Genomic DNA, 12,273 nt, shown 5'->3' on the forward strand with positions numbered 1-12,273 from the left:
ACTGACCCAGGGATAAGCAGTTACTTCTGCAAGTGTCTTAACTGTGATGTTACTGCTTTATTCGTTCTGTGGCCTAGATATTTGCTAGGTAGATACGTTCATTTTCAGTAGGCAATGGTTAGCTTATCATAAGAAATCGTAACTGTATTTGTGGTGGGTTGACATTGTAGTTGCAGGCCCACCTTAGCTCAACAGGCCCCCTATTCCTTGACGCCCTTACTGCCGTTAGAGTTAGATTGAATTTCCAGCATGTCTGTGGTTCATGCACTTACTTTAGCTTCCTGTGGAAAGCAGAAGGAACAGGGAAAGGAAAGAGATGGGGAGAAAATTGATGGCAGCATTGTTATTCTGGTCTTCTCCTGACATGCAGTTGGTGAGTGTGGGATAAACTAAGGGCTGTGGTATTTTTTCCCTACTCTTTTCACCTGATGACTGAAGACTCCAGCCCACCGGTATTTCACCAACATATGACCCAGTGAAAACAATCCTCATGTGACAGCATAGTAATGACTTTAGGAGCAGCAAGATGGTTCACATACTTAAAATGTTTCAGTATCTTGCTGGGTTAGGTCCATTATTCTACATTATTAACTATATGGTGGCATGAGTGAAGGCCAAGCAGATAATGATACAAATACAGCTTCTGTCCTGGTTCCGGCTGGGACAGAGTTAACTTTCTTCCCAGTAGCTTGGGGGGTGTGCTGTGTTTTGGGTTTGGTGTGAAAGGAGCATTAATGGCCCATTGATGCTTTGGCTGTTGCTGGGTGATGCTTGCACGGGAGGGGGGGAGCACAGCCGGGGTGGTGGACCCAGCTGGCCAATGGGGTGTTCTATACCATGTGACATCACGCTCAATACAAAAACCAGGTGTGTGGGGGGATTTGCCCCCCCGTTCGTGACACGCGGTCGGCGAGCAGTTGCGTTGTGCATCGCCTGCTTTGTGTATTCTGTTATTGTTGTTGTTCTCATTGTTATTATTACTGCTCTACTTCGTTTTATTTCAATTATTAAACTGTTTTTATCTCAACCCAGGAGCTTTCCTACTTGTGCCCTCCCAATTCTCTCCCCCATCCCACCGGAGATGGGGGTGAGCGAGCGGCTGCGTGGGGTTCATTTCTGCTGGCTGGGGTTAAACCACGACAGCCTCTGAAATTAAATTTTGTGGGGTTGGACCTTGAAAAAAAATGAAAATGTTCTCATTCTTCAAATTTTGTTGAGATAATGCAGTATTTCCCATCCTCAGGAAAGCCAGAGCACCAAAAAATTCATTACTTTTAGTTTTTTTTTTTTTTAAATTATTTGTTGACTTCACCTAAAAGATTTCATGTGAAGACACTATGATGCCTTTTTAAAATTTTGCTCATATTAAGACTTCCCTTTCTATAGTTTGATTTCCTCTGAAACAATTTCAAACCTGAAAAACACCATTTTATTCACCTATAAATCACCACAGCATTACATCTTGATTAATGTAAAGCATTACAAAATACCACTAACTTTAAATGATAAAGCTGATCTTTTCTTATAAAAATTGCTTTGGATGCAATGTCATCTTTCTCCAAGAGAAGAATGCTTTTGTCCAAAATAAATTTGTATTTGGGTGTTACATATGTAGTAGGGGGAAATGGCTTGTTTCTACGTGTTGTAGCATCACCACGGGTAGGAACCAAGAAAAATGAATTTCTGTACTTGGCATTTGTGCCAGTAAGCTGGAACAATAGAATCTGGTTTTCCTTAATGCCCTTTTACAGTGAAAAATCTCTTTCCAGGCCATGTATTGCCCCATTCTGCAGCTGCCCCATAAGACTGACCACATCTTGTAAGAGCTAAGGTGTGCAATTTTCTGAGGGCAATCAGGAGAGGCTTCCTAAGGAAATGTGTCAGCACAGGCTGACAAGTACAATGCTAATTCCTTCATATAATCTTTGAGCTTCCCTCTGTGCTAGCACCCAGTAGCACTTGAATGGTTGTTTTCGTTCCATGGTTTCCTGGGACCTGGATGTTTGTTCAACAAGATCATGAGCTAGAGGATCAACCCGCCATGAGCTGATGCTTGTTTTGAGATGCAGGATTTGAAAGCATGCAGAGGACCTGTGTGTTACTATGATTTGTGTTGTCTCCACTACGGCTCTTTTCCACTAGTTGGCAAAGGAAGATAAAGTCTGTAGATAAATTACACTGGAAATCACCTAGAGACATCTACCTGTGACTTGAGAAGGACAGTGAGTATCAACCAGCCATACAGACTGTCCACACCCTAGCAGTGTATGTCATTCCCCCTGCAGTGGTTGCTGGTCCTATGTTAGAATCATAGAATCATAGAATCATTAAGGATGGAAAAGACCTCTAAGGTAATCAAGTCCAACTTTCAACCCAACACCACCATGCCCACTACACCATGTCCCTAAGCGCCTCATCTACACATCTTTTAAATACTTCCAGGGATGGTGACCCAACCACTTCCCTGGGCAGCCTGTTCCAAGGCCTGACCACTCTTTCAGTAAAGAAATTTCTCCTAATGTCCAATCTAAACCTCCCTTGACGCAACTTGAGGCCATTTCCTCTCATCCTATTGCTAGTTACTTGGGAGAAGAGACCAACACCCACCTCGCTACAACCTCCTTTCAGGTAGTTGTAGAGCGCGATGAGGTCTCCCCTCAGCCTCCTCTTCTCCAGGCTAAACAACCCCAGTTCCCTCAGCCGCTCCTCATAAGACTTCTGCTCCAGGCCCTTCACCAGCCCTTCTCTGGACACGCTGCAGCACCTCTATGTCCTTCCTGTGGTGAGGGGCCCAAAACTGAACACAGTATTCGAGGTGCGGCCTCACCAGTGCTGAGTACAGGGGCACGATCACCTCCTTACTCGTACTGGCCACACTATTTCTGATACAGGCCAGGATGCCATTGGCCTTCTTGGCCACCTGGACACACTGCCGGCTCATGTTCAGCCGGCTGTCGACCAGCACCCCCAGGTCTTTTTCCTCTGGGCAGCTTTCCAACCACTCTTCCCCAAGCCTGTAGTGTCGAATGGGGTTGTTGTGGAAGAAGTGCAGGACCCGGCACTTGGCCTTGTTAAACCTCATACAGTTGGCCTCAGCCCATCAATCCAGCCTGTCCAGGTCCCTCTGCAGAACCTTCCTACCCTCGAGCAGATCAACACTCCCACCCAACTTGGTGTCATCTGCAAACTTACTGAGGGAGCACTCGATCCCCTCATCCAGATCATTGATATAGATATTGAACAAGACCGGCCCCAAAACTGAACCCTGGGGAACACTGCTCATGACTGGCCACCAACTGGATTTAACTCCGTTCAGCACAACTCTCTGAGCTCGGCCATCCAGCCAGTTTTTCACCCAGCGAAGAGTGTACCTGTCTAAGCCGTGAGCTGCCAGCTTCTCTAGGAGAATGCCATGGGAGACAGTGTCAAAGGCTTTACTGAAGTCCAGGTAGACCACATCCACAGCCTTTCCCTCATCCACTAGGCAGGTCACCTGGTCGTAGAAAGAGATCAGGTTGGTCAAGCAGGACCTGCCTTTCATGAACCCGTGCTGGCTGGGCCTGATCCCCTGGTTGTCCCGGACATGGCTCGTGAGCGCCCTCAAAGCGAACCGCTCCATGATCTTCCCCGGCACTGAGTTCAGGTTGACAGGCCTGTAGTTCCCCAGATCCTCCTTCCAGCCCTTCTTGTAGATGGGCGTCACATTGGCAAGCCTCCAGTAGTCCAGGACCTCTCCTGTTAACCAGGACTGCTGGTAAATGATGGAGAGTGGCTTGGCAAGCTCCTCCACCAGCTCCCTCAGCACCCTTGGGTGGATCCCATCCGGCCCCATAGACTTGTGAGTGTCCAGGTGGCGTAGCAGGTCATTAACTGCTTCCTCTTGGATTATGGGGGGTTTATCCTGCTCACCGTCCCTGTCTTCCAGCTCAGGGGCTGAGTGGCCTGAGGATAACTGCTCTGACTATTAAAGACTGAGGCAAAGAACGCTTTAAGTACCTCAGCCTTATCCTTGTCCTTGGTGGCAACGTTCCCCCCCGCATCCAATAAGAGATGGAGATTCTCCTTGGCTCTCCTTTTGTCATTAACATACTTGTAAAAACATTTTTTGTTGTCTCTCACGACAGTGGCCAGGTTGAGTTCTAGCTGGGCTTTTGCCTTTCTAATTTCCTCTCTGCACGACCTAACGAGATCCCTGTACTCTTCTTGAATTGCCTGCCCCTTCTTCCAAAGGTGATAAACTCCTTTTTTTCCTGAGTCCCAGCCAGAGCTCCCCATTCAGCCAGGCCAGTCGTCTTCCCCACCCGTTCTTCTTACAGCACATGGGGACAGCCCGCTCCTGCGCCTTTAAGACTTCCTTCTTGAAGAACGTCCAGCCTTCCTGGACCCCTTTGCCCTTCAAGACTGTCTCCCAAGGGACTTTCTCAACCAGTGTCCTGAGCAGACCAAAGTCCGCCCTCCGGAAGTCCATGGTAGCGGTTTTGCTGGCCCCCCTCCTTACTTCACCAAGTATTGAGAATTCTATCATTTCATGGTCATGGCGGCCTCCGACCACCACATCTCCCACCAGTCCTTCTCTGTTTGTGAACAACAGGTCAAGAGAGGTGCCTCCCCTAGTGGGCTCGCTTACCAGCTGTGCCAGGAAGTTATCTTCCACACACTCCAGGAACCTCCTCGACTGTTTCCTCTCTGCCATGTGGTATTTCCAGCAGACATCCGGAAGGTTGAAGTCCCCCATGAGAACAAGGGCTAGCGACTGTGAGACTTCTGCGAGCCTCTGGTAGAATATTTCGTCTGTCTCCTTGTCCTGGTTAGGTGGTCTATAACAGATTCCCAGCAGTATATCTGCCTTGTTGGCCTTCTCCCTCATCCTTACCCACAAGCACTCGACCTCATCATCACTATCACTGAGCTCAAGACAGTCAAAGCACTCCCTAACATACAGGGCTACCCCACCGCCTCTCCTTCCTTGCCTGTCCCTTCTGAAGAGCTTATAGCCATCCATTGCAGCACTGCAATCGTGAGACTCATCCCACCATGTTTCCGTGATGGTGACTAAGTCATAGCTGGATCTTCTTTGTGGTGAGTGGAGCCATCATTTGTCTTGAACTTCTCTCCCATGAAATCTGGTGTGACTGGCATCCACTAGGTATAAAAATCATAAGACAAATATCCTTAATGAACATTTTGACTTGGAAGAATTAATTTAGAGAACTAAGTGTTTTTTAAGTTACTGGTTTTAACCTTGCAGACTGTCATGCTGTATCTTAATGATAATAGAGAAAGGAGCAAAAATATTGCCTTTGCTCAGAAATGTTTAGGAGTTTCTTGTCAAACCCAAGAGCCCTTTGAAATCAGAAAGTCATGACAGCAACAATGCATTTTTTTGCTTTACTGATAAACAATTTTGTCTATTCTTAATGGAAAAAATGAAAAGAGAAAATTATGAAAAGAGCATTTACTTCATGTATATTCAGCAGTACCATACTATTGATACTAGAAAATACTGAGTACTTTGTACCAACATAATTCTTTGATGTTTTTGAAATAATATTTAATTTTCCTTTCAAAGTTCTTTTCAAGCTTATGCGTGCAAAATGTTTTGCTGGCCTTTGCATGGGTTTAGGTTAGTTACTTTATGGTTCTGATGTATTGAGAGCAATCTTAATTCCATTTGGTACTTTAACTAAAATTTAGGCATAAATAAAGAAATGGCAAATTTCTTAAAGCAATTAGTTTATTTCAAAGCAATAATTTTGAAGCTGATAGCTGCTACAACAAACATGAATGCCTTTCCTCTTCCTCACAAAGGGCAAATGCCTCCCTAATGTAGCTGAAGGGAAATGATTGTAAGTAACAAAGAGGGTAGCTTGCAGGTATCCTTGTTGTTGTAGATTTGCATGTGACAGTTTGATTTGATCTTTTTTTTATCATCTATCACTATAATCTCCAAAATTTCTGTGCAAATACTTACGGAAATAACAGCAAAACCTGAGAATTACTGAAATGTGTGAAGGCTGAGGAGTCATGAGGGTTGGTGGTGCAGAAGTTGTTTTCCTTGGACATGCCTTCAAACTAGCAGTTGGAAAGTCCTAGTCACTGTGGGAGCTGAGATACTACAGCGCTTCTCTCCCTAGTCTGATTCACTCCGGCATATCTTTACTCCTCTATTAAATCTAGCATTTTGAATATGAAATCATAAAATGAAATTCTGGTTACTCATGTAAAGTCTTTGTGGCATGCCTTTAATTCTCAATGGGAGTAGCAAATTTCAGGTATCCATTCTACTTGCTTAAGGATGTTTTTTTTCAGACAGTATGAGTCAGCTTTACCCCTGGAAGTGTGGAGTTCAATGTGCAAATACAGACAGATTTTTTCAGAAGGTTTATTTTCACTAAGAGGTCTTCCTGTCCCACTTATACCAAGAGAACAGGGATGAGGTTGTGTAGGATATCTTCCGCATGAGAATATCTAAAACTACATCATTTTCACTGCAGTCTGCCAGTCTATCCTGTCCTGTTTGCTTTCTTTTGTTGATAATTATTTTTTTCCTGAAGTTTTGCCACATCCATAAACCTTTACTATAAAATGCTGCAGATGGAGTTTCAAAATCGTTGCGGATGATGGACTTGAGCATCAGACTTGTTAACAGAAAAGAGGAAATTCAACACCAATAGAATACCACCCCAAAACTTTACTAACACAGAGCTTACATTGTTTTTGCTAGACCCATGGCTGTGTAGTCCCAAATTCTCTCCTGTGCTTGTTTCTGAGTGATCTGAGCATCTGACCATCTTCTCTTGCGTGAGCTGTCCATCCACTGAGCTGTACTTAGGGGGCAGTTGTTAGATTGATAATTTGGGTGTCTGTGTAAAAGAACAAAAGCAGAATATTAACAGTGATATTCATATTGCAGAACATGAGGCACGATGGCTGGCTTCATCAGTCATCCTGTTCAGTGGGTGACTAACAATGTATTTTCTCTCCCCTGCAGTATGGGATAAAGAAGAAGGAAGAAAAGGAAGCAGAGGCACAGGCCGCACTGGAAGCTAATGCTGAAGGGAGTCTGACGCGTCCAAAGAAGGCAATCCCTCCTGGCTGTGGGGATGAAGAGGAGGAGGAAGAAGAGAGCATTCTAGACACAGTCATCAAATACCTACCAGGACCCCTGCAGGATATGTTCAAGAAGTAATAGCTGCAGACTGTTAGATGGGCATAAACAGTACTGCAAAGGATTTTTCTTTTGCCCAATGGGGATTTACAATCTTGCCATCCATCATGCAGCCCTCCCCACCTCTGCCCTGTACTGCTCACTAGGAGTCCCTTCGCTTCCCATTCCCTTCTGACTGCCTCTTTCCCTTCCCTCCACCCCAAGACTCATCCATTCCTTTTTTGTACATAGTCATATCCAGTAGATGCCTCTGAATGGATGTAAAGATTAAAAAGCTGCAGACTACACAACTTTTATTATAAGCCATAGTACTATATATGTTAAATAAGGCAACTCTACATTAAGCATAGAAAAGGAACAACCTCACATGCATTTCCATCCAAAGCAGGAAGGAGTGTTCACTAAGTGTGAACAGTGGCCTCTTTAATTGTCTTTAATTCTCTTTTTATTATTACTGGTAATAATTATTAGTCATTATTATTAATGTTCTTATTGATTGGCTCACACTAGCCATTTGTGGTTGAGCACATCTGCTCTTGGAAGGGATATCTCAGTTCTCCCATGGAAGCAGAAGTTTTCTGTTTTAATTCCATCACTGGCATAAATAAGAGATCATTTGGAAGATAAATCACACATTACTTACACAGCTGACATCACTCACAACTGTGGAAGAATTGAGTCATCTGCCCTCAGATGCTGGTAGAAGTTAAATGCCTCAGAATCTAAGCAAGAGTCATGTTACTTTGGGAATTAGCCATACATTTAACTTGAAAGAGCAGATTTGGGCAGACAGTTGCCATACAGAGAGCTGAAACCACAGGATAGTGCATAGTGCTCTAGTAGAGGACCTCCCCAGCCCCTTTGAAAGCAATGACCAAGTACATAGGTCGCTCTGATTAACTAACCTTCCTCTTTCTGCCCAGTGCCATATTCAACTGTCCCATTCACAGGAGTGCTTGCAGGATGGACATTTGGTTTCCAGTATATTGTTGCGGCTGTGTCCTGCCCACCCCTTCCTGCAGTGTGTGGGAGAGTGTGGTGGCCTGAACATTAGCCATGGCCTTGGAGATTCAAAAATCCTGAGCATGCCTGCTATGTATCATGCTAAATTACTGCATTACCTTGGAGAGGTCAGTTATTTTCCTGCCCCACCCCGTTTCTCCAGCTGTAAAATGTAGCTTTCAGTCTCTGCCTACTATAAAAGCATAAAGTGAGGAGGCTTCTCCAGTGCTGTGCAGGAGCTAATTAATATTATAACAGTGTGTGGCATCCCTTGATGCTAGCAGGGTGGGAGGAAATCACTCTCACCATTACCTTTGTTGCCTTTCCCGGACACAGATATAGAGGGCTTCTCAATACAGCACTGTAGGTATTGAGTAGCTGTGTAAGAAAATCCAGATTCTACTGGAGAGATTAACTTGCTAGTGCACAGACTCACATACATAAACAGACTTATTTTGAACACAGACCCTCATGATCAGGTATCTGGCTTGTCATCTGAAGAGCTGATCCTGGAGTTCTTGCATTTGGCTAGGTCTCTGTAGTCACTGCTGTGAGAGCATCATGCCACCTCAGTCTCACAATCTTCTGAGAGAATCAGGGTTTGCCTGGCAGAACTGGCATTGTTTGTCTCTGTCATGGGAACAACAAAAGTTTCCTAAGTACATGGAAGAGATTTGGAAGCAAATGCTTTCTACTCACAACAAAAAGGAAAACAATCTGAGACATTTCATTATGTACCTAAATTAAGCATTTTACTTCAATGGAACTTCTTTGATGCACTTGTTCAGTGGAACTGAGTTTAGGCAAATATCTCAGTACTTTCCTGAATATGAAATTTTAAAAGATATTTATCATCTTTTCAGGTAAGCAGAAGACATCTGCACCATGGTTAAGGCAGTGAACTTGTGAACTCTGTGCCTGTTAGCAGCATCTCTCATAATAGGGAAAAAATATTATGAAAGAGAAGAAATTTTTTTTTTTGCCCTCATCACCCAATTCTTATTTGGGTATGATAGTCCTTGCTTTTTCACAAATAACTTCAACCATAAGTTTCTACCAAATCCAAGATGGAGACTGAGGAAGTTTGACTGACCTATAAGTCAGAACCAGCTGATAAAGATGCAATTTATTTCAGGCTCAATCTACAAACAAGACAAGTTCATTCAAGCTGCCCAGGTCTTCCCAGAGGAAAGAAAAGGCAGGTTTTATTCTTTCGGATAATGTCAGTGGTCTTTTGCCCTAACTTTCATTTAAAGCAAGAAGAGCATCTTCCCCCGTAAAATTTTAATGACCCAGAGCACTCTTTACCTCTGAATCAATGCTTGGGTATAGCATAGCAGTGTTGAGCAATTTATTATTTTCTAGGGAGAGTGTCCTATTCACCCCATACAAATTCAGCAACTAGTAATTTGAGTCTATTTAAGAACTGAAAACTCTCCTTCTGTCACAAAGGCAGTAGCTGTTTTTGATGCTCTGCCGCAGCCCTGAAAGCTAAAAGGGAAAGGCTGTCTCTTTGCTACAGCTACTCATTGGTAGTGAAATCTTCTAGCCCAGATCACACTGACACACCGACATTGATACTTTTGAAATGCTCTGACTAATCTCTGTGGCCTGCGTCCTCTAATACATAAGTAGAACCAGCAGAAATGTGCCCCTACTAAAAGGAACAGATCCATTCATATTTTCCCCTGGCCTTGTGCTGGAGAACTCTGCAAACAAACAAACAAACAAAGAGGATGAGGTCATTCCATTTGGCTTTGGCCTTTCTCTACCCCTTGTCCCCATCATGGACTCACTTCCTCATCCAGCCAAATACTGTTCCTGACATAGAATCAGAATTTTCTGCCTCATGTCGTACTTGCAGAATGGTACTGCCAATTGTTTGTTTTCATAGTCTCCCTGGCAGCTTGATGTGCATGTGTGTGCACATACGTGTGGAAGATGAGGAAAAGGGAGAAGAAAGGGAGAAAAGAGAGAAGAGAAGAGTGTTTGGTATTATTTTTTCTAACTGTGCCTCAGCATCTGTGCCATTGAATGACTGGTCTAAGTCAGGATCTTGTGTGGTCTGTGCTCAAGTTTCATAAGCAGGTAGTGCTACCCCTGGGCTCAAAACATTAAAAATACTCCTTTTGTGAGCTGAGCTCCTGAGCTGTGTGAACATCTGGATCCAAACCCTGAAGAGGGCCATAACAACTCTGTACTGAGCTTGTTAGGCCTCATACCAGGCTTACAGAGTAGGAGGGAAAGGGAAGGTGGTTTATTGAATAATGTTTGCCAAGTCTTTTTCATTGTGGAGCTTCCCAGCCCAGCCATGTCATCACTTACATACCTCAGCTTTCCACACCTGCAGCAGCCCTTCTTCCCTGGACAGCAGAGAGTTCAGCCAGGTGTGAGCTGGTAGTTCCCATTTTAATTTTCCTTTTCTTTCAATAAAGAAACATGACAGAAGATCTACCACAGGTACTGGACAGGTTTTGCCTGGGTTTGCCTCACATAACTTTTGGCACCTTGCATGAGTTCTGGATCTCTCCTCACGTCATTCCACTACTCCCGAAGTGCCTATGCTGTGCTGAACAGATTCGAGAGCAGGCACTCTCCCCTCCCTTCTGCCCATCCATTTCTCTTCCCACTCTGAACTGGCAACATGTGACACAGACACCTTAGGCTAGTGTATGGATATGAGAAGCATTGTCTCAGACACTTTCCCCTCAGCACTCAAGCAGGTGTTGAAGCACTTAAACAAGACCAAAGAGAAGCATGGTTCATTGTTTGGATTCTGAATATCTCTTTGTCTTTCCATGCCATTGTTTTATTTGCTTCACTGGTCTGTTAAATCTCAGGTAAATGAGGTCTTTTGTTTTTATTTACACAGAAAGGTTGGTGGCTAGACACTGCAGCCATTTTCCTTCACAGCTCCAAGACTTTACTGATTAGTAAAAAAAAAAGGCAAAGGCCCTCCACATTTGGAGGGTAAATGATTTAGTTTGCCATTGACCTTGTAAATTCACATTTATCTTTAGACAAAGCCATATGAAATCAGACTGCAATATTAATTATGAATTCTACTCTTGTGTTTAAAATAAATAAAACAACATATAAGATCATGTGCTAAATCACTTTGGAGTTCCTCTGTCTATGTTTCTCGTTGGCTAGAACAACCATACGTTGGCTTAGGTCCCTCCCAGCCCCTCTCCTTCGTCAAGAAAGACCATACCAATGCTGCTGAATACATCTTTTTGGCAAACTTACTGTGCTAGAATAAGCATTGCTAGAAATTAGCTGTTGTGACCTCCACATAATGTCTTATGTATCTGAAAGTTGTCTGTATCTGTTCTGAATATATGTTATCAAAATAACTGTTTCTTCATGTGCTGAGTTAGTAAAATGTTTCAGTACTGTCATTAAAAAATTGCTTGTTTTCTCTCTTTCTCTCTTTCACACACACACAGAGCAAAATTCAACTCAGCCATGCATTTCTAGTAGAAATGCTCCCCAGCTTTCTTTCAGATGCATGCAGTACTCTCCAAACAGCTAGAAAATGATTTAAAGTAGAGACTTTGTGAATGTGAATTTTATTTGTTATTTGCCTGCTACTTTTTCTTGCATGATGTGGGTAAATGGTATGATGTTCTTTTAAAATGGAATCACAGCCAATAAAAAAACCAGTGATTTCATACATTTTTTGCAATGCTTTCCTGTGAAATTCCTACCAGACTACACTTGGAAATCAAAGTATGGATGCTGATATACAAATAGAATGGTAACAGAATCAAGGAGAAACATGGATATTATTTGAATGATATGTTAATTTTTTCATTTGTCAAAAAGGTACAGAAGGATAATTCCAGTGGTTAAGCTGGTACAGTCTACATTTTCTCACTTTAAAAGTACACTTTGTCAGGTAAAGCATTTTCCAGAGGAGAACAAGACAAAAAGAAATCAGCAGGCATATCATGAGTAGTTCGGGTGAAAAATCACTCCAGTTACAGAGGTGCATTAGTGATCTACTTCTCAGACATGCGTCCTGGGATGCAATGATTAGCCCTACTGCAAACTCTCAGTCTTCACTGACAGCAATGGAGGCACAGACTACATGCTTGGGG

The 12,273-nt window shown here is 43.4% G+C and overlaps 1 protein-coding gene across 2 annotated transcripts in view; it reads left to right on the forward strand.

Moving 5' to 3' along the window:
- The window catches only part of CPLX1 (complexin 1), a 129,041-nt gene extending 117,195 nt beyond the window's left edge, over positions 1 to 11,846 (forward strand). For both annotated transcript variants that reach the window (XM_075138349.1, XM_075138348.1), the window contains one exon: positions 6,992 to 11,846. In XM_075138349.1, the coding sequence (XP_074994450.1) occupies positions 6,992 to 7,189 (198 nt within the window). In that variant the 3' untranslated portion in view covers positions 7,190 to 11,846. The remainder of the gene's footprint in view (positions 1 to 6,991) is intronic.
- Positions 11,847 to 12,273: the final 427 nt, after the last annotated feature.

Source organism: Calonectris borealis, chromosome Z (genome assembly GCF_964195595.1).
Source record: "Calonectris borealis chromosome Z, bCalBor7.hap1.2, whole genome shotgun sequence".
NCBI classification, from domain to species: Eukaryota; Metazoa; Chordata; class Aves; order Procellariiformes; family Procellariidae; genus Calonectris; species Calonectris borealis.